Source organism: Empidonax traillii, unplaced genomic scaffold (assembly GCF_003031625.1).
Source record: "Empidonax traillii isolate 1590-97213 ecotype Southwest subspecies unplaced genomic scaffold, ASM303162v1 scaffold383:size710549, whole genome shotgun sequence".
NCBI classification, from domain to species: domain Eukaryota; kingdom Metazoa; phylum Chordata; class Aves; order Passeriformes; family Tyrannidae; genus Empidonax; species Empidonax traillii.
In genome coordinates, this window is record NW_020955576.1 from 595,726 (window position 1) to 620,375 (window position 24,650).

At 55.5% G+C, this 24,650-nt stretch overlaps 1 protein-coding gene and 1 long non-coding RNA gene across 3 annotated transcripts; both read left to right on the forward strand.

Moving 5' to 3' along the window:
* The first annotated feature begins 3,265 nt into the window (after positions 1–3,265).
* TMLHE (trimethyllysine hydroxylase, epsilon) lies at positions 3,266–17,407 on the forward strand. Of its 2 annotated transcripts, XM_027893157.1 has the most exons (9): positions 3,272–3,373; positions 5,072–5,150; positions 7,008–7,147; positions 8,375–8,551; positions 9,294–9,573; positions 10,658–10,777; positions 13,069–13,305; positions 13,972–14,110; positions 14,956–17,407. In XM_027893157.1, exons 3-9 carry the CDS (start codon positions 7,009–7,011, stop codon positions 15,085–15,087), a joined length of 1,224 nt encoding a protein of 407 aa, XP_027748958.1. In that variant the 5' UTR covers positions 3,272–3,373; positions 5,072–5,150; position 7,008; the 3' UTR covers positions 15,088–17,407. The 2 variants fall into 2 exon arrangements, with proteins under 2 accessions (XP_027748957.1, XP_027748958.1); XM_027893156.1 differs by lacking the exon at positions 5,072–5,150 and having other exon boundaries at positions 3,266–3,373.
* Positions 17,408–23,812: 6,405 nt separating this feature from the next.
* On the forward strand, positions 23,813–24,650 carry LOC114062106. The gene is made up of 3 exons (XR_003572310.1): positions 23,813–23,870; positions 24,063–24,164; positions 24,611–24,650. It is a non-coding gene; the product is annotated as an uncharacterized LOC114062106 (long non-coding RNA).

Below are 24,650 nucleotides of genomic sequence, written 5' to 3' on the forward strand. Positions count from 1 at the left end.
GGTTATACTGAGGCGGGTTGGGTCATGTTGTGTTGGGTCACGTTGTGTTGGGTCATTTGTGTTGGGTTCCACTGGATCATTTTGGTTGGGTTCCTTTGGATCATTCATGTTGGGTTGGGCTGGCACGGGTCATTCATGTTCCACCACCCACAGTGACACTTTCCAGAACTTTTGTCCTACAAACCACTTCCAGGAACATCCCCTTGGCTCAGCCGCCCTTGGTTTCTGCTGCTCTCGTGGAAAGAGTAGCAAGATTTCCTGGAAAATGTGAATTCCCTGTCCTGACTTTGTCCTAGAAGATCCCCCACGTGCAAAGAGAAACCTGTGTATGCTCTGCACGTCACCCAAAGCACTGCATGACATCAGCACTGACACCAGCAGCTCCCAAAAACCCCGTGGGGAGGGAAGGGGGACAGATTCCTTGCATGACCCGATGGAGGCTGCCCGTGCAGGATCCAGAGTCCCTTTCCTCCACGTGGGGCAATGGGAGCCCTACAGAGTGGGAGCCACTGGCAGGGACTGGCAGGGCCTTTCCCAGGCAGAGGGCTAATTCCGGATGCCCTGGACCGGATGCGGGATCTCGTCACCAGCACCCGCTGGAGAAGGGAAGAGCATTGTGTGGGCTGTTGCTTTTTTTAAAGCCGTCTGTGACCCCGGGAGTAGCAGCGTGTGAGTGAGGAAGGAGGGGAGAAGAGGGAGGGCAGAAAATTCCCAGGTCCCAGCTCTCTCTGGGAAATCCCCAGAAAGCTCCCAAGCACTTTCTTTCCCAGCACGTGAGTTCCTACATGCTGAGGCCACGCAGCAGGTGCATCTCCAGGGCAGCTGGGGGGGATGTGTCAGCCCCTCCGAGGGGGCGTGGCGCTGCCTGTCCCCATCCCACCGCACCCTGCGGGGCACAGGAGGGACCACAAATCCCGGTGAGCTCTGGAGAGCGTGCTCAACACCCCGAGGAGAAACAGCCCCGTGAGCACGAAGCATGGGACATCCCAATGCTGCTGCGCTGCCCATCCCAAACGCAGCCACTGGGACACCACGGGAGGGGGATAGCTCTTCCCCAGAGCCCCCCAGATCCCCGAGAGCTGCCCTGCAGCTGAGTCACTCGTTAATCGCCTTTACTGGCATCCATTGCTCCCGTCGGGAACACGCCTGGATCCCGCAGGCACCCGGCGGGCTGAGGGGCTGTGCCAGGGCACGGTGGGACAGGGGACAAGGGCTTCCTGTCAGGAAGGTCCAAGGGACAGGCGGCAGGCACTGCCCGAGCACGAGGAGCACGGGGTCCGTCACCGCATCCGCTGCCTCCTCCGGGGATCCGGCACCGGGGCACGATCGCACCCCGGGAAGGGCCCGCGACAAATTCTCATGGAGGCCGGGATGCCTCTGCCGTGAGCTCACCCAGTGACTAACTTGTTTATCTCCCGCGGGAGCTGCACCGAGGTTTTTGGGAAGCGGCAGATCCCCGACAACTCTGCCTGTTCCAGGCACCGCCCCCCATCCCTTTCCTGAAAAACGCTCTCGGAAATGGGGAATCCGCGGTGGCACCACTGCGTCCCCTCGCTGCGAGGGCAACGCGGGCAGCGGCTCCTCTGCCTTCTGCCAGAGCCGCACACCCGGGAGTGCCACGGCAGGGAAACTGGAAAGGCTCAAAACACCTGGATTTTGGAAAACCGGGCGTGGAAATTCCGGCACAGCACTGGGGAGAAGCTCCGGGTGCTTCTCCGAGCTGGTTTGACTGCGCAGGTAACGCGCTGAGACCTCATCCTGCCCCATTCCCAAACCCGGGAGACACCACATGGACCTCATCCTGCCCCATTCCCAACATGGCAAGGCACCATCACGTTTAAGCACAGAGGAAGATGTCCCTGGAAGTGTCCAAGGCCAGGTTGGACGGGGTTGGGAGCAATCCAGTCTAGTGGAAGGTGTCCCTGCCCGTGGCGGGGCGGGTGGAAATGGATGGGCTTAAGGTTCCTCCCAACCCAATCCGTCCTGGAATTCCCTATGTCTGAGAGGTTTAACCTAATCCCCAGGTAACCACAGCCCAGGGCTCCAGAGCCACCACGTGTCATCCATTCTCAGGGAGTCCCCAGTGCCTCCTGCCGCTCCCATTTTCGGGTCTGGGGCTCCTTCTGATCTACCATCTCGGTCCCACGACCCTGCCCCCGCGGATGCTTCGTGCTGGAGAACAACCTGGAGCACCGGGGACTAGGACCCGGCGGGGTCCTGCCCGGGATGTGGGGCTGGGATCGTGTCCCGGGGGGAGCGGTGGGAGCGGGATCCGGGGGGCTGCAGCCCCACCGCCGGGCCGAGGCGGCCCTCCAGCGGGCACCCGCTGCCTTCCCCGCCTACGAGCCGCTGCTCCGGTGCCTTTTGGTGGAAATCAGCGTTTTATAACCCGAAAGGTGGTGTCTGTATCTCGCCCCCGCCCCTTTCTCCTCCCCCTACCGGCCACCTGCAGCGGGGCAGGACAGGGACAGGGAAAAGTGGTAGGGACAGGGAAAGGGGCAAGGCAGGGGCATGGGAAGGGACGGGGACAGGACAAGGATGGAGCAGGGATAAGACAGGGATCAGGACAGGGCAGGGACAGGACCGGGACTGGGCAGCGCCGCCCCGCCCGGCCGCCAGGGGGCAGCTCCTCTCCGCGCCCCGCTCCGTGCCCTAAGCCAGTCACCGCTCTGCCGACCCCGTGCAGTCGGGACACGCACGTCTCTATGGTGTGGGTGCGCGGCGCTCTATCCGCCCCCCCTCCCCGCTCTCTATGGCGCAGGCGGTGCTCTGTCCCGCGGCCTCCCGGTACCGGGGCCATCCTGGGCCGCTCCCATCCCGCTCCTATCCCGCTCCCGGCCCGGCGCCATCCCCGGCCCGCCCCGGCTTTATGCTTTGCGGGCGCTCTGCCCCGCGCATCTCTATGGCGGCGGCGGCGGCCCCGCCCCGGGGCGGCCTGAGGCGGCCCCGGCCCCGCTCCCGGCCCGGCCCCGCCGCCGCCCGCGGGCTCTGGGGCCCGGCAGCGCCGCTCCGAGCACCGGGGCCGGGCCCGGGGAGCCGCCCAGGTGGGTCGGGTGGCGGCGGGCCCGCCTCGGGCTCCGTCCGCGGAGAGCCCCGTTCGTAACGTGGCTTTTTTTCCCCTTGTTTTGTGTTCCCCCCTAAAGGGTGCCCGACGCGCCGGTTCCCTCGATGTGTGAGAGCTCCCGAGCGGCGCGTTCGGCCTGCGGGGCGCAGGGAGCAGCGGCGGCAGCAGGAGGAGGAGGAGGAGGAGGAGGAGGAAGGAGCAGGGAAGAGCCGGGAGCGGCAGTGGAGACCCTCGGGAATTCCATCCGTTCAGCATCGCAAGCCTCGCTCCATCACCCCCCAGCTCAGCCCCGCGCCCGCAGGGCCCCAGGTGACACAGACACGGGGTTCGGGCAGCGATCGACACAGATCCCGTGGTTTTTCCCTCCTTTTTTTTTTTTGTTGTTTTTTTGTTTTTTTTTGTTTTTTTTTGTTCCCCCTCTTTCCCTAGAAAAAAAAAACAACTGTCCCTGCCCGGGAGAGCTGCCTGGCCTGTCTGTGCCCGGCCAGGACCCAGGGCACATGCATGAAGTGATTACAAAATAGAAATTTATTCCAGTAACTCTCGCCCTGGGGGTTCTGCCATGAGGGTTGGTTGCTTTGCTAGGGGAAAAAAAAAAAAAAAAAAGGGAATTAGAGCTTGTTTCTCTTAAGACGTGCTGCCTGGAAGGACTTTACTCGGGATAGGTGCAAACAGAAGAGCTGAAATAAGGTTCTGGGAATGGGGCCTGGAGTCAGGTGGTCGGTGTGAAACAGGGGGTGAGCAGATAATTCCCTTTACTTCCAGGAAAATGAAGTAGCTGTGAAGCTGGCAGTGCCTGGGATGTCTTTATTAGCTCCTTAATTTCATTGAAATCCCACGTGGGGAAGGGCTGGAAGGGGAATCTGGTTCCTGACAGCTGAGATCTGATGGAGTTGTCTGGGGTGGGGGGGAACAGAAGCTCAGCAGGGAACAACCAGTCTGGCTTTTGTCTCTGTGGTAATTAATTGTAATTAACTGGGTCAGCTGGGGCTGTTAAACTCTGCCTGTGTCCTGTCCAAGAGGTGCTGCCATCCTGGGGGTTCTGGTTTGTCCCTTGGGGTTGTGCTCTCTGCCTCTTTGGCTCTGTCACAGCCCTCAAGGCAGCTCAGCCTTTGCAGAATTCCTCTTTTCCTCACTGTTCCCTCCACTGCAGGGAGAACTGGCAGGTCGAAGGAGCCCTTTGGAGCCAGGAGGCAGCAGGACATGAGATTTGCAGACAGGGTTTCCCAGGCTGCTTGAAAACCAATTTCTTTTCCCTTTCCCTCTCTTTGAGGCTGTTGTGCTGCTGACATTTCCCAGTTTATTACAGATCAGAACCCTTGGCTCTCTGACCAGGTGCTTCCAGAAGTGAGAGAGGCTGTGTGAGTGGGAGCAGATGAATGTTTGAAATGTTTTTCATGGAAAACTCATTCATTTTTTGGTTTTTTTTCCAGAGGAGCTGGACAAACAGGCTGGATGTGCTGGAGCAGGTCTGGGCACAGCAGAGCAGAGAGGGCAGTGGGGTCACCCTGTGCCCAGGGGGAGTTTGCTAAAAACTTGTGAAAGCCCCAATATTTTTGGGGTTTCTCCTTCCTTAGATGTTCCCCTTGCTGACATTACTTAGTTACTTGTTCTTTCAGCATTTTCTTTGCACAGATTGGGGATTGTGGCTTTTCCACAAAGAGCTTAAAACCAGTTTTAGTTCCTTCAAATGTTTCTTGTGAGACAAACTGCAGGGCCAGACAGGAAATGCCCCCTGAGATGAGCCCCCTGTGAGGCCCATCCTTCCTTCCCACTCCTTCCACAGCATCTCCTGTCCTTTTTCTCTCTCCACAGACTGATTGGAATTCCTCAAACTATGCCAACTTTTGAGTTTTCTGCTTTTCCTTCCAGCTCTGTTGCTCTTCTTCACTCTGCCAGGCCCAGCGTGGGTTCTGTGCCTGCTCCTCTGTGTCACCCACCACATGTGTTTATGCACCTGATAGTTTAATGTCTTCTCCCTCCTGCCCTTTCTTTTTGAATTTTAAGGGGAATCTTGTCCGGAATTCTCTCATTTCACTGCTGCCCAGGTGAGCTGTGCAAGGTCTGAACAACAGAAAGCATAAAGGTGAGGGAGCAGGAAGAGAGTTTGCTGTTCATATAGCTCATTCCAGCCAGTCAACTCTTACTAAACAACAAAAAATGTAAATCCTCTCCTAATCATAAAGGTTTTTTTTTTGATTTTAGCTCCTCTTAGTTTTAGTCTCTCTTGGAAAGATTGAATTTAAGGCTCTCTGTGGGCTGCCTGTGGTGTTTTCTTCCAGTAAGAGCAGCAGGAGGTCTCTCTGATTAAATTTAAATATCTGGGTCACCTCACATTACCTGTGTTTGTTCCCTGCTCAATTTTGATATTGGGAGAGGATGAGATAAAAGGGATGGGCATGGAAAGATCAAAGTAAGGCTGGAGCTGCCCCAGGCACAGGTCATGTGCCAAATGGGTTTGTGGATGAGCTTCTCCCAGCAGTTCTGGGTTCTGGGTGAGGAGATATCAGGAGTGTGCAAACAAGATTCCTTCTGTTTTCCACTCCCCCTCGGGTTAGTGGATCCGAAAGCCAAGCTAGACAGAGCTTCCCTCTTTCTCAAAGAATCATCTGAAGCTTTGTGAGTCTCTGGGTCGGGGATTTAAACCATTTCTATAAGCTTTTGAAGCCAGTAAACTTCAGGGGCAGCTCCTGGCTTTCTGTAGCTGTAGAATTCCTTCCCTTGGTTATCAAGTTTGCATGTCAGATTGGGCTCATGGCTTTTCCTCTATTAGATTTTCAAAGCTGGGGAGGGGGGGATGGGGAATGGATATCTTGGAAAAGGAGGTTGGGGTGTGCAGCCCCTCTGCAGAGCCAAAGCTGGGCCCAGGAACCTGTGGCTGGAGTGTGTCTTCATCTCAAACCACCTTCTCTTGTAAAAACATTCCACTTTTTCCCCCTAGAGATGTCTGGTTTGTAGGGAGGTTTTTTTTTTTCCTGCTTAACAAGTTGTTGTCTGGGAATGTGGCACCTCTGTGGATTTGGTTGTTATCACCAACTTTTGAGATCTCTGCAGTGGAGAAGCAGGTTGGGCAGCCAGAGCCCCGGTGCCTGGGCTCTCCAGATAAGACAGCGAAGGAAAATCAGAAGTCTGGGATAAGAAATGCTTTCTGAGCCTGTGTCTTATCCAGAGATACCACATTTCTGTGCACTTCAAAGTGCTGTTAAAATCCTGCTGGGTTTAGACCTGGCCCCCAGAAATTCGTAAACACAACGGGGCGTTTGGACTGAGGCTTCACCTCTTAAAACCTGTCAGTTTTTTGCCCTTGCTCCTTGCACTGAAGAGTTGTTACAAATTTCCCTCTGAGAAATTGCCTTCTAATCTCTATCCTAAAATTAACCACGGTGGTTTCTCCTCCATGCCAGCTGTGTCCTTCACCAGAAGCAGAGATCTTCCTCCTCCTCGTTGTTTTGCCTGCTTTTTCTAGAGCTGACCTAATTACTGGATTGCTCTGCTATTGCTTCTCTAACCAAGGTCATTTTGCTTCCCTGATCGCTGCAGTTCCATCCAGGAGTGGCAAATTCAAACTGGGAATGCTGGAGCCGGGAAAAGACCTGCAGAGATGATACTTTGTCCCTGTTTTGCACGAGACTCTTGTTTTGCACAGCTGTCTTTCCTGCAGTGGCTTTGCCTGATAAATCACAGAATCATGGGATGGTTTGGGTTGGGAGGGACCTTAAAATCACCAGGTTTATCTCTCTGCTGTAGGCAGGGACACCTTCCACTAGCCCAGGTTGCTCCAGGTGTTCAGTCTCAGACACTTCCAGGGATGGGGCAGCCACAGCTTCTCTGGGCAACCTGTGCCGGGATCTCCTTTGTGTCTCCTCAGGGTTGTGTCCTGCTGGGGTTTATGACCCAGCAGCACAGCAAATCACCTTGTTCCCTGTGCCCTCTCTCCTGACAGGATGTGGTGCCAGAGGCTGGCGTGGCTGCTCCGGGGGAGCTCCGGGCGTGGGTGTCCGAGGATCGTGGCGGCGGCGCGCGGGCACCACACGGCCCCGCGGCCCCTGCGCTGTGCCTGGCAGCTGCACGGCGACCATCTCGGTAGGTGTGCGTGTGCTCCTGCTGCTGAGGCTGCCTGGGCAGAGCACTGAGGCTTTCCAGACCTTGTTCCTTTTTTTTTTTTTCCCCTCTGAAATGACCAGCGCGCTAGTTCCCTCTGAGAATTCCCAAAGGCGGCACGGGGCAGGCTTTTCTGTTGGCGGCAGGTCTTTTATGATAAGCGAGGCAGTGCTAAATCAGAAGTCAAATCCAGGGATTCCAGCTCAGAAAGTGCATCTGAGCCCTGCCCTGGCAGGCAGCGTGTTCTGTGCTGTGCTCAGGCTCTCCTGGCAGGGAGGATCTGGTGTGTGCCCACCTCTTCTGCCCCCACTGGTGCATGTTGTCCTGGGTGATGGCTCCTGAGGCCAGTTGCATCTCAGTACTCTGAGTCACTTGGAAGCAAAGGGAATTGCTCAGCACTTTACATTGGCCCCTAGAAAGGATATTGTTGTTTTGTCGCTGCAAAGTGACCTCAGATACCTGAATTTTAAAGCTGGGTGGGAGTAGAGCAGGAAGGGCTCTCCTGTTGCCTTCTAAGGGCTTTGAGTATTCCTGAACTGTCCCAGGATGGGACAGAGAGAGGCTTGATGGTTTTTTGACTCCTCTCTGCACTCCTGTGCTGGAGTTCTGCAACTCTGTGATGTGCAGCTCTGAATTTACTCCTTGTGGAAAAGATGATGGAGGGAGGTCTGGGCACGGGGTGAGCATCAGCCGTGCTCCTTCTTGCTGCAGAAGAGGATGTTGCAGTGTAATGGCTTCCTACTGACAGATGGCAGAGTTAGACGGGATATTGGGAAGAAATTCCTCCCTGGGAGGGTGATAAGGCCCTGGCATAGGTTGCCCAGAGAAGCTGTGGCTGCCCCATCCCTGGAAGTGTCCAAGGCCGGGTTGGACGGGGCTTGGAGCAACTGGGCTAGTGGAAGGTGTCCCTGCCCATGGCAGGGGGTGGAACTGGATGAACCACAAGGTCCCTTCCAACCCAGACCATTCTGGGATGGTTCTTTGAGATGTCCTGTAGACTTGATAAGAAGGGAAGCTGGTGGGATCCCTGACAGCCAGGCCTTTGCTGAGATGTCCTGCCTGGTCTTCCTCATGTGACAATTTACATCAAGAGCTACCTGTGTGTCCCCTGTCAGTGTTACCATAACGTGTGGGCTCTGGGCTTGCATTCTGGGCTCTGTTTTTTCCTTCCTGTTTCCCCAAAGCGTCCTTTGCTCCCGCCCTTTGCAGAGCTCAGGTATGGGAGCACCCTGATGCGCTTGGATTTCGTGTGGCTGCGGGATCACTGCCGCTCCGCCTCCTGCTACAACGCCAAGACCAACCAGCGCAGCCTGGACACGGCCAGCGTGGACCTGGCCATCAGACCCCAGGCCGTGCGGGTGGACGAGAGCACGCTCTTCCTCACCTGTGAGTGCCACAGCACCCCTGCCCTTCCTGTTCTGATTGACGGATCCCACTCGGCTTTGCCAGGGCGGGGCGGCGTTATCCCAAACTAGGTGGGAAGGTATTGAGCTGGGAGCAGGTTTGAAACGCTGCTCTTACTGTAAACACACCTCAGCCTTAAGTTGTGTCTGGTTTTCCTCCCCCAGCCCTTTTTTGGGTAGAAATAGGTGTGTGCAGTGTGTGGGTGTTTGCTTGGTTTGGTTGAACACCCCAGAAATGCAGGTGGTGAACAGATGGGTCAAGGCACGGTTGTGTTTGAGGTGGTGTCATCCCTGATCACAATGCCCATTTTCTTCCCTTCCTCCTCAGTTTCCCACCTGTTTCCTTCCTTTTGATGGAGCTTGCCTTTATTCAAGGGCTTGGCTTCAGATGATTTGCTTCTCATTGGAATCCTTGTCAACCGAAACCATTGAGGGTGCACCATTTAGCCCTGAATTTTTGGAGGGACTTGCAGCAGCCCTGAATTTGGAGGGACTTGCAGCAGCCCTGAATTTGCAGTTGTTGCTGCAGCCCTGAATTGGGAGGGAGTTGTTGCAGCGACAATTTTTTCAGGAGTCGTGACCTTAGAGATGATATTTTGGGTGGCACCAGGGTGCAGAGAGCCCTTGTCCAGGCAGGTGAGCTGGGTGAGGCCTGTCCTGACGGATGCCATGACCACGATCCCGGGCTGTTCAGTGGTGACTGTGCCCTGTGTCCCGTGTCCCAGGGCCGGATGGACACGTGACACGCTACGGGCTGGAGTGGCTGGTGAAGAACAGCTACGAGGGGCAGAAGAAGCAGGTGATGCACCCCCGGATCCTCTGGAATGCAGAGATCTACCAGCAAGCCCAGGTCCCCTCCATTGACTGCCGGAGCTTCCTGGAGACAGACGAGGGCCTGAAGGAATTCCTGCAGAACTTCTTGCTGTACGGTATTGCTTTCGTGGAGAACGTCACTCCCACCAAAGAGGACACAGAAATCTTGGCAGAAAGGATCAGCATTATCAGGTAACTGGGGCTGTCCTGGGGAGGGTAAACTTGTTTTCTCCTTGTTTGGAAAGGTGCTGTGTCCTTATCCTGTATATTGTGCGGCATGGCCTGGTTTGCAAACAAAACCTCTGGGTCTTCTGCAGCTTCCAGCTGCCCCACTGGCCCTGGGATGGAGGATCCCGTGGTGGGATCTGCCCCCTTCTGTGGCAGAGCTGGGAGTCGTTGGGCTGTGGAGCTGCCCCAGGAGCTTACAGTGACTTTTGTGACAGTGGGACTGGGTAGAGAGCAGGGACTGAAGGAAGTGGCTGTCTGGGAAGAGCAGAGCTTTGCAAGGAGAGACATTTCCTGTTATGACTTGAGGGGTCAGGAGGGCAGCCTGGCCCTGGGAGCCAGGGACATCAAAAACCAGCCCTGGGAGCCAGGAACTTCAAAAACCAGTTATAGCTCTCACTAAAGAAAAACAGAGTGAGAAACATGTCTGCTGGGTTCGTGTAAAGCACCACCAGCACGGCAGGCTGGGCAGGGAGTTTGAAGTTTTATCCAAGCTGCAGAAATAGTTTGACTTGCCTTGGAAAAGGAGGGATTTTTTTTGATGAATGGTCACTCCAGATAGGAATGAGGGGCTCCAGGGGATATCCAACCAACTTCTGTCTCCAGACATCTTCCCTCTTTAGCCCCTGAGGCTGTTTGTCTTTACTGCTGTCCCTTCCCTCCTGTGCATGTTTGTAGGGATGAGGTGGGTGAAAACACAAGATCCTGGGAAGAGGAAATGGGATTATTGGGTAACCCTATGTGGGTACAAGGAAGGGCTGACTGCGCTTGGGCAGCTCCTTGTGTCGCTCAAGTGATTTGACTGGGGATGATGCTCAGTGTGAAAACATCTGTATTTGTGGACAGGAAGCGAGACTTGTCACCACCGGCCTTTTGGGAGGAAAGAGAGGAATTTGAATACTTGAAGAGGGATTAGAAGCACCGTCTCTTGACTGTAAATTTTGTCAAGATGTTTTACTTTAATTATTCTGTGCTTAGGATGCAGAGGAGTAACTTTGAAGGGAAGAGAGGATCAGCCCTATCCCCACAGTGCTCCATAACTCTTTTCCAGGGAGACCATTTATGGCAGGATGTGGTACTTCACCTCTGACTTCTCCCGGGGAGACACAGCCTACACCAAACTGGCCCTGGACCGGCACACGGACACCACCTACTTCCAGGAGCCCTGTGGGTACGTCCTGCTGCTGCTGCTTCCCAGACACAGGCAGGAGGCAGGAGTGAGGCCACAGCAATGCCTTTCCCACCAGCACAGCCTTCCTTGTCTCCAGTGCTGCTGCTGGGATGTGCTGCTGGTCACACAGTGATTCTAGGGCCTGTCTGATCATGGGATCCCAAAATGCTTTGGGTTTGGGGGGACCTTAACCTGGTCCCACCCCCTGCCATGGGCAGGGACACCTTCCACTAGCACAGGTTGCTCCAGGCCCCTTCCAACCTGGCCAACATGGCAAGGGGGGTAGAATGACATGATTTTTACGGTCCCTTCCAACCTAAACCATTCTGTGATTCCAGGATTCTATGACTTAGACTCACTTTCTAGCCTTTTTGTCTGCTTTCCCAAGAGGGGAACCTTCTGGAAATGGCCTGTGAGAGAACAAGTGGAAGCACTGTGATCCCAAATGGATCTAGGGATACAAAGAGAAGCCATCCAACCCCAGGGCAGGATTAGCTCTTCCCACATGAGGTTGGGAATTTGGTAAACATCCTAATGGGAAAAGAGCTGCAAGAACAGAGGAAGATGGAAGGGTGAGATCTTTGGCTGCACCTGGGTTTTGGAGCAGCCCTTCAGAGCAGGAACGGTGGATTGACCTGGATGTACCTGGCTGTGGCCAGCCAGGCAGGAAGCTTTGGGTGGTGGTGTTTGTTCTGGAGCAGCTCAGTGTCAGGAGCAAAGTAAGTGGATTTTACTGGGCCTTGTGGATCTGGAATCTGGATCTCCACCCTTCCAGCCAGATGTAGTTTGCCTCCCTGTTCCCAGTGAACCCGCAGGACCCATGTGCTTTTATGACCTACCTGCTTGGCTGACTTCTTTCGGGAGCTCACGAAACCTTCCCCAAAGCCAAATAAAAGAAGTAATTAGTGATCAGAACTTCAGCCTTCCGAAGAGCTTCCACTAAAGTGCTCAGCACCAGAATCCAGAGCTATTTTTATACCTTTCTTTTCCACTTGGAAGGGTTCCCCTCAGGTAGGTATATTCTCACCTGCAGCCAGCTGGAGTACATCAATCAGCGAATGAACAGGGCTGACCATTAAGGCTTGGAATTCTGCAAAATCACAGTTGTATAGGAAAACCAGGGATTTCTGGCTTTCCTAACCCCCTTCTAAAGGGAAACTCAGGCTCCAGGAGGAGGGAAACCCAGGCTGTGGGAGGCTGCAGCATTTCTCACTGCTCAGGGACCTCAGCCTGCCCTGGAGGCTTTCCCAGGGCCCTGAGCTGCCCCAGGAGCTGGTTGCCCCAAGGCACGGAGTGTCCTTTGTTCCAGTGCTCCTGGACTGACTCTGAAATCATCCTGAAGCTGTTGTGGGTAGAAGGTGGGAAGAGCACTCGGGTGAAAAGGTGAGGGTGGGGTGGCAGGTCCTGCTACATCACCTGCTGTGGGACTGGAATAACAGGCCCCGAAGGGAGATTGGAAGATAAAGGCTTTTCCAGAAGGTCCCCATTAGTTTTCCGGCAAGAGAAAATTGGGAGTAGGTGGCTGGAGGCAACTCCTGTGTGTTTGTTCCTGGCAGTGCAATGCCTGCCTCGCTTGGATGAAGGAAAAGAGAAGCTTCAGTAATAGGACAAAAGCTGAGCTGGATGGCTTCCCACTAGGGAGGGGATGTCCTGTAGGTCAGCTCCTCACTGGAACTGCTCTGCTCCAGGCTTTCCAAAGAGAACCCTGAGGGACTTCTGACTGCTTGTGGGAGACCATGACATACATGCCTTTGCATGAGCTACCTGGGCTCCTCTTGTAGTTCCTGGAGATCCCACCAGCACATGCAGCACTTTTTTAACTGTCCTGTTCTGAGCTGTTCCAGGAAGGTGGTTTTATGCTTTTGAACCTCTGTGTCCTGCTGCATGGATGGACTTAGAACACAGTCATGGAATCCCACAGTGGTTTGGGTTGGAAGGGAACTTAAAACTCACCTCATTCCACCCCTCTCCATGGGCAGGGACACCTTCCACTAGCCCAGGTTGCTCTAAAGCCCCGTCCAACCTGGCCCTGGACACTTCCAGGGATGGAGCAGCCAACAGCCTCCTTTGAGTGAGGTTTGGGACTTCGGGTGCCACAGACCTGACCCTAAAGTCTCCCAGACTCACATCAGTGGCTTTGGGAAGCAGCACACAGCAAAACACGTGGGATCAGAGGCCTGGAGAAACGGCAGGGTGCGGGTGGAGCGCCCACCTGTGTCCCTGGGCAGCGCCTTGTGCCCTCAGGACGGGCAGCCAGGGTGATTGCTCTGGGGTGGTGTCTCCCCTGACAGCATCCAGGTGTTCCACTGCCTGAAGCACGAGGGCACGGGCGGGCGGACGCTGCTGGTGGACGGTTTCCACGCGGCGGAGCAGGTGCTGCGCCAGGCCCCGGAGCACTTCGAGCTGCTCAGCAGAGTGCCCCTCAAACACGAGTACGTGGAGAACGTGGGGGGCTGCCACAACCACATGATCGGCGTGGGGCCCGTGCTCAACGTGTACCCCTGGAACAACGAGCTCTACCTGATCAGGTAACGGCCAGCGTGATGCCTCTTGCTCGTGGGGGAGGAAAGGGGGGGTGGCGGGAGTGGTTTTCCAGGAGAGGCTGTGAACTAAAAACCAGCATATTTTTGAGGGGTGTATTCCTAGAGTGTTCCTCCCGCTTCAGAGGAAGTGTCAGAACCACCCATACAAACACAGGGGGCGGTGCTGAGCTTTGATTTCTCACTCCTGGCATCCTCCCTGCAGCTCCATGCTCTCCATTTGAGAGGCAGAAGATTCAGCCCTTCTCTGGAGAAGCCCCTAGGAGAGCTATCCTGGCATGCAGGGATCAGGGAGAGTGCAGACCGATCCCTTCTAGAGGAAATTTGGGCTGATATTTTTTTGAAACTCCAGTTTGGCTCCAGTTTGCTGGAGGTTGTCCAGCACTGCTTTGCACTTTTTGTCTGAACAATCCTCAGTCTCACCACATCCTTTCACGGAAAACCAGGAAGAAGAGGTTTACCTTGACAGGAAACTCCTCTTACTCTGTGTGTAAAGTCCTTACTCCCTGAAAGTCCTGCTCTTGCAATGTAACCTCCTTGGTCATCTCTGCATCCTCCCTTAAACACCGACTAATCCTGCAGGCTCCTGAGGTTCCCTAGGAAGCAGCTGGAGTGATGCTGGGCCTCCCCTTGTCCCTTTTTCCCCCCCTGCAGGTACAACAACTACGACCGCGCCGTCATCAACACGGTGCCGCACGACGTGGTGCGCCGCTGGTACCACGCGCACCGCGCGCTCACCACTGAGCTCAGGCGGCCGGAGAACGAGCTGTGGGTCAAGCTGAAGCCAGGCAAGGTGGGACTTGGAGCTGGGTCGTGTGGGCTTGCTCCAGGGAAGGAAGCAGGGTGCTCCATGGGTGTGCCGGTGTCCTGCCGCTCTCCTGCCTACAGCGGCTTTAAGGCACCTTGTAGTGGCCTCTGTGTGTGAGTGTGTGTGTTCCTGCTGTCCTAAAGGAATGTGAGCTTCCAGGTAAGGCAGAAATGTTTGGTTCAAGCTCTGCCTCAGAGGAAGGTTAGTCCCAGCTGGAGGAGGGAAGGAGGATCTTTGCAGTCACTGAAATGAGGGCCCTCAGGAGCAAAGGGGATGAAACACCCAGTGTTCAGCCTTTAACTTCTAACAGAAGATAAATTTATTTTGATGGAACTAAATTACAGTTCTGAGGTTATATTTGACCCCTTACATGGGTGAGTGAGACTGCAGAGGCAGGATATTGTGGCTGCCCCATCCCTGGAAGTGTCCAAGGCCAGGTTGGACAGGGCTTGGAGCAACCTGGGCTAGTGGAAGGTGTCCCTGCCCATGGGAGGAGAATGGAGTGGGAGGGGCTTTAAGGTCCCTCCCAACCCAATCCATTCTTGGATTCTGAGGTGGCCACTAGCTATTGAACTATTGCCCAACCCCTCCAGTGGAGAAGCAGAGAAACAGCCCAGAGTGCTTCTGTGTTTTAGTACCTGTCATCTTTTAGGCACAGGTCCTGGCTCCAGCTGTGCTGGATCCCATGGCTGTGACCCCACAGTGTTGAACAGGAGGGTTGTGCCCACCATGGCACTCCCTTATCTGCTCTTCCAGTCTCCAGGCATCTCCAGGACCTGTCCTGCCGTGGTTGCCCTCCTGCTGATGACCTTTTTTCCCCTTTCCTGCAGGCCCTGTTTGTGGATAACTGGCGTGTCCTGCACGGCCGGGAAGCGTTCACGGGATACCGGCAGCTCTGCGGCTGTTACCTGACCAGGGACGACGTGCTGAACACGGCCCGGCTCCTGGGGCTGCAGGCTTAGCCCAGCCCCTGGGAGGGGCTGGCAGCCCCAAATCCCACCTCCGGGAGGGGCAGGCAGCCCCCAATCCCACTTGTGGGAGGGGCAGGCAGCCCTTCAATCCCACCTCCAAGAGGGGCTGGCATCCCCAAATCCCACCTGTGGGAAGGACAGGCAGCCCCCAATCCCACCTCTGAGAGGGTCAGGCAGCCCCCAGTCCCACTCATGGGAAGGGCAGGCAGCCCCCAGTGCCACCCCCGTGGTGGAACAGGAGTGCTGATGCCCCTCCCTGTGCTCTGAGCCCTCCGTGCTGGTGCCTCCCCCTGACACAGACACTGCACATACCTCAGACACCTCCGCCCTCTCCAGGCAGCTCTCAGTGCCTGCTCAGGAGAGGGAGCAGGTGGAAGCCAAAGGTTCTGGGACCTTTATGGGACCACGCTCTGCCTTTGAGCACAGTCAGCTCTTGCTGTCCGTGCTCCCAGCCTGGCCTTTCCAGCGTGGCTCAGCTCTGGTCAATCTTCACCTTAGGAAGTGCTCCTCCAAGCAAGTGCCTTCAGGATTTGGAAGCTTTGCATTGTTCCCTGTTCAGCCCTTTTTTTTCAGCTTCCACTTTTAGGGGCTTTTTAGCAGAACAGTGTGGAAATCTTTGGGATCTTCTTCCGTGTCACTGATCCAAGCCGTGCTGCCTGGAGAGATCCTGGTGTACTCTGGGCATTTCTGAGGAGATGGAAAAGGGAAACAGCAAGATCTGCATGTTGGGAAGCAGAGATGACCATGTTAGATGAGGGATGGAATTCCCACTTTTCCTTGACTTCCAGTACTGCCCTGCTGGTGTTCCCTGTTGATTGTGTCGAGGGTGGCACTCAGCAGCCACAGTATCTGCTGACAGCCTTCCCACCCTGCCTTCTCTTCCATCTTTTCTTAGGGAATTTTTGTGAGGTTGTCATCACATTTCCTGCTGCACAAACCTGACCCTTTGGGTATGGTTTTTTCCCCCAAAATTTTCCTATTCTAAAGGTACCAGAGCTCCAAGGAGATGGGAGGGTAAATTGGGCTCTGGCACATTAAAAGGCCACAGGGTAAGGAAACAAAAGCAAATCCTTTTGTTACAGGAACGTTGGAATTTCAGAACCAAGAGGGCGTTTTAGGATTTGATTATTTTTTATCCTTTTTGGGGTGTTCCCTCTGCCCTGCCCAGACCTCAGAGCAGGGCTGAGCCCCTCCTGGCTGTGCTGTGTGAGCTGCTCTGTGCCCACAGTGCAGGTGCTGAACTTGCTGCCCTCATTTAATCCAAACATTGAATGTGCAGATCCCAGTATTTCCTCTTTGTAGGTTCTCCTGAGGTGCCAGTTCCACCTGCACAGCTGAGAGGGGAAGTTTCACAGCTCTCCATTAATCCTGTAGAAGCAGCAAACCCCAGCAGGAACTTGTGGTGTCCCTCACCCATCCCAGCTCCGTGTTCCAGAGCTGCTTCCACCCTGTACTGCTGCTGAGGGAAGAGTTGGTGCCCAAAACAGTCTGTTACTTGTAAAAAGGAGGGGACAGAGGGTTCTTGATCAGTATTTGGAACCCTCCTTAAATTCCTACAGGGTTCCTGAGCTATTTTTCCTCCCTGTGCCCCCGGGATCTGAGGGAAACACTTAGGTACTGTGGGACCTTCCCTTGGAGAGATCAGCTTCACCTTCCCCTGCTCAGAACTCCATGTTTATCAGCTGCAGGCTGGAAATCTGCTGGATATCTGTTTCTACTCCGTGGCACGAGGGAGACCCCACCAAAGGGTACTGACCACGCTGTCGTGACAGAGGTGCCTTTGCGACAAGGAATGTGGTGCCTTGGGCTGGGCTCTGCAGACATCAAGCCCTCATGAACCAGCCCCAAGCCAACCCCCTCCTTAGCAGGACTGTGTGACCTATTTTGGGGGAAAACTGTCCCCAATGAATGTAGAAGAAACACAATCCCTCATCTTTCAAATCCTTTCCTCACCCCTGTGATAAACAGGGAGTGGGGAGAGCTGTGTTTCCATCTTGTTTCACCATTCCCCACCTCCCAAGAGGGCTAAATTCTTCCTGGGCAGCTTGGGAGCATCCAGAAGTTCTGTGAAGGAGCAGGAGCTGGTGGGAGGTGCCACTTGTCCCCTCCAGGTGTTTGCCGGGCCGTGTCCTGGAGCGGGGCTGCCGTGACAGGGGGTCAGGCTTTGTGATCCAGCTTTTCCACTTCCTTCAGCCAATAACTGACCTGCTTTCTCCTCCTTCCCAGCGCTCTGGGTGATCCAATGGATGTGTTTAATCAGACTTTTCCAAAACTAAGAAATCGAGTCTTCAAATAAATCACTTATAAAGTCTTCAGCTTAACAAAATATGTATTTAAGCACTGATGAGCTTGTAAATAAGTCTGTTTTACGCAGCAAGGAGGGGGAATGCAGAAGAGGAGCCATAACCCAGTGCATCCCAGTTGGCTTCCCCGCGTTTCTCCTTTCCCTGGCCACACGATGGCACAAGCTGCCAGGAATTGGTGCTTAAAAAAATTCACGAGTCCCAGTGGTGCTGTGCTCTCTCCATTTCTTCGGAGAAGCCCAGGAATTGCTGTCCAAAGCCTCTGTGGCTGGGAATGTTGTTTAAGGAGCCGTGGGATGCCATGTCCATCGTGGCAGAGGGTGGAGCAGGGAGTGGGAATGATGTGAGGAAATTGGAGAGCTCGGTTTGGGGGATCCGAGGGTGCCTGGAGGAAGCAGAGCAGGTTTGAAGGCAGCTGAGCCCAGCCCAGTCTGACAGGACTCTGTTGCTGTGTACCCCGGGATCCTCCGTTCCCATCAGCACATCCCAGGGCCCCCACTTTGGTCCCCTTTGCTACCGGGGCTGTCTCTCCCTCACCTCACCCTGAGCGATCCCCCCACCCCACGCACACCTTCAGGTGCCTCCACTCACCCTGTATCCTCTCCAGGCTGCTCTATTTGCCCTCCGGTGCCCCCTACATCCCTGTTTGCTCTCGTCTCCCCCAGGACTCCAATTCCTCCTGCTGTGCACTGCAGCCCCTCCTTCAGCTTTTGGGGCTTCCCAGAGTCCTCAGCCCTGCAGTGAAACCAAACCACCCCATTTTCCCTCCGGTGTGTCCCAGAGCTTTCTGCCTTCCCCCAGTGCACTCTCAAGCCCCCTTCTCACTGCCGGCTCTCAGAATTCCTTTGGTGCAGCTTTTGGTGCATCCCTTTTGGTCTCTCTCTGGTGCCACCAGGAGCCTTTGGCTCCTCACAGGGCTCAAATGAAATAGAAAGAAGTCGCTTCCACCCCAGCTGAAAATTGTTTCCTTTTTTAGCTTCACTCCTCATTTGGGGCTTGGAGCAACCTGGGATAGTGGAAAATCCCCCTACCCACAGCAGGAGGTGGAACGGGATGGGCTTTAAGGTCTCTCCCAACCCAAACCATTCTGGGATTCCATGGATGTAACAAACTGAGGAACGGGGGGGAAAGGTAAGGAGGCAGGTGGTGAAAGAAAAGCGGGAAAAGGGATGGAAGGGGAGTGTTGGGCACATGGTGGGAGGTGCTTTGGGAGGTGGGGGCTGGGTTCCATCCACATCCACCCACTTTCTCCTGATGCTTCCCCCAGGGCTCTCCTGTCCCAGCATCTGGCTTTGGAGCCCCGTGGGAGTCCGAGGGGTCTGGCTGTGCTCAGCAGGGCAGGAAAGCTTTCCCAGCACTCAGGGGCAGAACCCAAACCTTCCCCAGCTCCTCAGCCCTCTGTACCCTCAGTCTGGAGATGACATTGGGTCCCCAGGTCCTGATCCCAGGAGTGACTCCTCCTTAAACTGAAATTCCCTTTGCAGAAAGTCAGAGGGACATGGATGATCCCAGCCCACATCCTAGAGATGGAGGGAAAAGCTGCTCCCAGTGGGATGAGTGTTTTGGAGCCAGGCTGAGCCCCTGCCCCCCAAATCCGGTGACTTCAGGCTCCACTCCGGGAGCTGAGCCCCAGGGATGGGGCGGGAGAGGAGCTGTGGGAAAGGAATAGGGATGAATCTTCTGCCTTCGGGACACAGAAGTGGTGCGGGATGTCCCCTGTAATTCCCAATCCTGTGGGATGTCCCCTGTAATTCCCAATCCTGTGGGATGTCCTCTGTAATTCCCAATCCCGGGGAGCCGCGGCAGCCACTGGTGCCCGCGCGGTGCCGGGGCCATCGCAGCTCTGCCTTCCCTTCCCTTCCCATCCTCGGGAGCGCGGGGACAAGAGCGGGAGCTGTCGCTGCTGCCCGGAAGGCTCCCGGGAAGAGGAGGCGGCACGGAGGGAGAGGAGCCATCGGCAGGAAAACAGGCTGGGAATACCCACGGCGTCGGGAATCCATCCTCACGGTACAGCCTCACCTGTTGCTCTCATCCCAGCGTGGGGATTTCAAGGGGATGTTTTAAATCAGGGAAACTCGGGGCTGTTTTTCCTTGGCAGATGCTGCGGTGCCGTCCCGCGGAGCTGCTGGGGATCACCTGGGTGCTCCTCGCAGGTAAGGTGGCCCCGGGCTGGGCTGCGCTGGGAGCCGGTGCCGTCCCGTGGGCTCCGCGCCAGGTCCTCGCCTGCTCCAAACCTCCGGAGAGGCTTCGGAGGAGCTCTGGAGTTTTTTAGGTGGGGGAAAAGGCTTAACCTGGAAGAGAAAGGGGTGTGTGTGTGTGTGTGTCCAGGGACAGAGGAGATGGGAGAACCAAGGCACAGTTCCAGGAATAAAAGTCGGCTGCAGGCAGATTTATGCTGGGGCTGAGAGATGTCATAGTGCAAATATGTACATTAATATATGTGTGTTTGTACTAAAAAAATGTATATAAAAACATATGATACATGTAAACCCCCAGATTTTATTGCAGAGCAGTGACACTGTGCTCCTTACATACTCACTGGCTGCCCTGAAATACAAATCATAGAGTTATGGAATGGTTTGGGTCGGAAGGGTCCTTAAAACCCATCCTGTTCCACCCCCTGCCATGGGCAGGGACACCTTCCACCATCCCAGATTGCTCCAAGCCCCATCCAACCCGGCCTTGGACACTCCCAAGGATGGGGCAGCCACAGCTTCTCTGGGCAACCTGTGCCAGTTCCAAATGTGCAGAGATTTTCAGGATGAGCATCTAAAATAGAAAAGAAACCCATTACCCTATACCTCGATTTTGGGGTGGTGTCAGTGAGCTCTGAGGGTCTGCAGGACGAGCTTTGGCCATTGCTGCTGTAAAAGATTGCTGGGATGAAGTGTTTTCTCTTGCCTTCAGCTCGTGGTTCTGCATGGTTTGTATAAATAGTGTTTTCCCAGAGAAAAAGGGCTTTCAGTCTTTAAAATTGTTTTTTTTGTCCCTCCACAGCTACAGTGTAGTGGGGGGGGGGCAGGAAGGCACAAAAATAGCTGATTTTCAAGATCACAAGAATGAGGAATTAGAATCAGTAGGTGAACTTGATTTACCTGCACTGTCCCACCTATTTTCTTTCCCACCTGTGCCTCAAAATCCCCAGGGACAATCCCCAGCGGGAGCAGCAGGAGAGTTTGCAGGGCTGTTTGCTGTCTCTGGAGGTGCAGTGGGAATGCAGGTGAACAGCTGCTTATCGGGGCAGGAGGTGAGACACCACGAAGAGCAAACAGAGGCTGTGCAGCCTGTGAGAATCCCCCCTGTGAGAACTGCCCCTCACTGCCGGGCTCTGGGGCTTAGGAAGATGTTTCCATCCCACCTCATTTGTTGGGAAATGTGGCTGGGGGTGTTTGGGGTCAGGTGGCTGGGGATGGACTGAGATCTCTCCCCTTCCTTTCCCCTTCTCTTTCCCTCCTTTAACCTCACCTTCTGATTTTTTTAGAGAGTCCACTTCACAAGATCAGGCTGCAGGAGTGATTTCTGCCCAGCTTTCCTAGAGTCCTTATTTGTTTGGAGGGGGGATGGGGGCTGTGACCTTCCCACAGCAGCTCTTCTTGAAGTTCTTGAGCACCTGGCAGAGCCCAAGGTTGAGGCAAGCCCAGGAATTTTTGGGAGGTGGCTGCATCCCCCCGTCCTGGGAGTGTGTGGACATGTTCAACCCCCAACAAAACTGGGAATTCTGTGGCTGCCCCATCCATGGAAGTGTTCAAGGCCAGGCTGGTGGGGACTTGGAGCAGCCTGGTCCAGTGGAAGGTGTCCCTGCCCAGGGGGCTGGAATGAGATGAGCTTTGAGGTCCCTTCCGACCCAAACCATTCCAGAATTCTATGAATTGGGAATGAGCCATGGAAATTAGGTCAGGATGACAAAACCTCAAGCACAGAACCCAGTTCCACCCCCCTGCCTGCCCTAGACCAGGTTGCTCCCAGCCCCATTCCAGCCCCTCTCCCTCCCCCCAGCGCCGCTGGTGCCGTTGCCTCAGGCTGTGGGAGCAGCAGGACCGCCCCAGGGAAGAGCTGCTGCTGTGGGATCCTCTGTGCTGCTCCCTGGGCTGGATAACATCACCCACAGCCATTCCACGCGCTGGGAATACTCCAATGGCACCAGCTCCCACACCATCCTGCAGCACGACGGGGGCTCTCACACCCCGGCCATCCACGCGCCTTACGTTGGACGAGCTGTTTTCCACCCATCCAACGGATCTCTCACGCTGGAGGATGTCCAGGAAAGTGACAGTGGCATCTACAGGGTGACTGTCAGCGGGGGAGAAAGAGAGAGCCTGGAAATCCTGCTGGAAGTCCTCGGTGAGTGGTGGGTGTGGGAGGGAGGAGCCGGGCAATGGATACAAGTAGAGCAGTAGTGGAATTTGACAGAAGGGATTTGGAGAAGGGATTTTGAGCAAAGACTGATGGGCCAGGCCTGAGCTTGTTTGAACCTGTCATGTATGGACACAGCACCAAGGAGACCTTTGGAAAGAGGTTCCCACCCTGTCCTAGGGGAGAAGATCAACCCAAGGAGACCTTCTGGGGGGCCCAGCTGGGACAGAGGGCTGAGCTCTGTCCTGGAAAGGAATTCCCTCCTTTGTTTTCTACTCTTCAGTCCAGGGATAGAGGGACCAGTGGGGGCATGGAGGGACTGGTGGGAGGATGAAGGGATGTCAGAGGGACCAGTGGGATGATGGAGGGATTGATGGGAGGATGGAAGGATGCCAGAGGGACTGGTGGAATAACAGAGGGTGGGATAACAGATGGAGGGAAGATGAAGGGACCAGTGAGATGACAGAGGGACAGGTGGGATGATGGAGGGGCCAGTGAGGTGCTGCACACCCACTGCCACCTGCAGAGAGTCCCTGCAGCACTTTGCCACGGTTCACCCAGCAGGGCCGATGGAGCTGAGCCCAGCAGGGTGGGCTTTGTGGAGGAGCCCCAACCCCCCCCCAGCCCCCGCTGGCCTGTGGTCTGTGTGCCGGCGCCAGCCGCTGCCACAGAGATAGGAGGCACTTGAAATAGCCCAGAAGTTCCTCCTTGTTATTGCTCCCGGCAATTCCCTTAATTTGCTCTGGCATTATCCGTCCTTGTGCTAATAATGTCACAGCCATAATGCTCCCACAGCCCTGCCCCACCCACCTCTCCTTCCACCCGCACGGAATCCGAATGGGATCTGCACCCTTCTCCACTTTTTTTCTCATTTCCTGACGAGTTTCCAAACGCTCCATATTTACCCAAATCCATTAAAAGCAATGATTCAACCAGAAAAAAACCAACCCCGTCCTGGAAAGCATAGCAGCAGGATGGAATTCCCAAGGGAAAAGCACCTGTGACCGCGCTGTGGTGGATGCTGTGGTGACATTTGCAGCCCAGGTATCCATCACGGATGCTCCAGGTCATCTTCACTGGCACAGGTTGCCCAGAGTAGCTGTGGCTGCCCCATCCCTGGAAGTGTCCAAGGCCAGGTTGGACGGGGCTTGGAGCCTCCTGGGCCAGTGGAAGGTGTCCCTGTCCATGGAAGGGGTGGAAGAAGATGGTCTTTAAGGTCCCTTCCCACCCAAACCATTCCATGATTCTATGTCTGAGAGAAGTGCTGGTGTCCCTGTTCCCTTTCCAGAGCCCGTGTCCAGCCCTCAGCTCTGGAGCAGCGCTCTTGTGGCTCGGGCCACCGGTGAGGTGGTCTGTGAGGTGGCAGAGGGCAGAGTGGACACCATCACCTGGAAGAAGAATGGGCAGCCCCTTCCCCCAGACAGAGGTTTCCACACCTCCAACAGCCGCAGCGTTTTGTACCTGAGGCCGGCGAAGAAGTCGGACTGTGGCTCCTACTCCTGCAACGCCAGCAATGGGATAAGCTGGCAAGAAACCTCCCTGAACATCACCATTGCAGGTGATGGGGTTTCTCCTCCCATAGCTCCTCCTGCTCTCCCCCCTTCCCTGGGCATCCCTGAGGGGTTCCACCCCATTCTTCTGCCTCCCTCCCCCACGGTCTGGCCGCCCTCTCCATGAGGTGGTGCCCACGTGTTGCTGATGGGAGCAGCAATTCTAATCTCTGATCCCACCAAGGCACAGTCCTTGGCAGGAGACTGGTCATTCCCTCTTGGAGCAGGTCCCAGGTGATGGCCCTTGGCCAAAGTGATGGTGAGCAGGTCGTGGGCAGGGGGTGGTGGCCTGTGGGCAGTACCCATCCCAGGTTGGACATATCATGCTGCTGATTTGGCCACCAGCTGGCAAACAAACGGAATATATCCTGGTAATGGAGGAGCCCTGTAGCCGCCAGAGCCATCCTGCCAGTGTCCTGACTCCTGTCCCATCCAGGTGGCTGTTTTCCAGGTCTCTCCCGTCCCTTGAAGGACACCCTGAGGGTTGCAGTGGTCGCTGTGGTCTTCGCTGTCGTCTCGGCATGTGGATTAATCATCCCCGCCTGCCAGTCTCAAAAACTCAGAATAAGTGAGTTGAGGGGAGCCAGACCCCCATTCCCCTTGGCTGGTGGGAGACAGGGATGAGCATTGCTGTGGGACCCCCCCAGGTCCTGGGACACCCCCCAGTAGCTGGGTGGGGACAACTCATCCCACCCTGGGGGCTGGCACGGGGGACTCGTGGGGGTCACAGCCATCACCCCCCACTGCTCTGGGTGTTTAGGGGGGGAGCTGTGGAGGTGGCTCAGTGCCTACACTGCTGGGCTGGTGTGCGTCGCCTGCATCCTGGACTGCACCGCCGGGATCCTCTGGATGAGGGAGGAAGGTAGGAAGGGGCTGTGGGGCGGTTTGGAGTGGCAGGCAGGGACCCTACAGGAGACACAGAGACTTGTGAGGTCAGAGAAGAAAGCAGTGGTGGTGGAGGAAGGGGGGGGGGGGGGGGCACACCGGGAAACACAAAGGGTAGACCCATCTGGAGCGATTGGTGAGTTCCCCATGTGGGATCTCCAGGTCAAGGGGGTGGGGCTGGACCACCAAGTGGATTATACACCCACCTGTACAACCAATGCAGCCATTCCCCTTTCCCCAGGGCCCTCTCCCAGGGGGAGTCACAGGAAGGCAGTAAAATCATCTAGGGATGGAGAGGCTGCTTGCAAGGAAAGGCTTGGAGTTAGGAGAGGGTGGGAAAGGGATATGATGGAGAGGTGCCAAGCAGTGAAGGAGGGGGAGAGTGTAAGAGCAGGTTCTCTTCCTCATCCTCTTGTCTTTCAGGCCCTTCTGTTGCCATCCTACTGCCTGAGATCATCCTGAC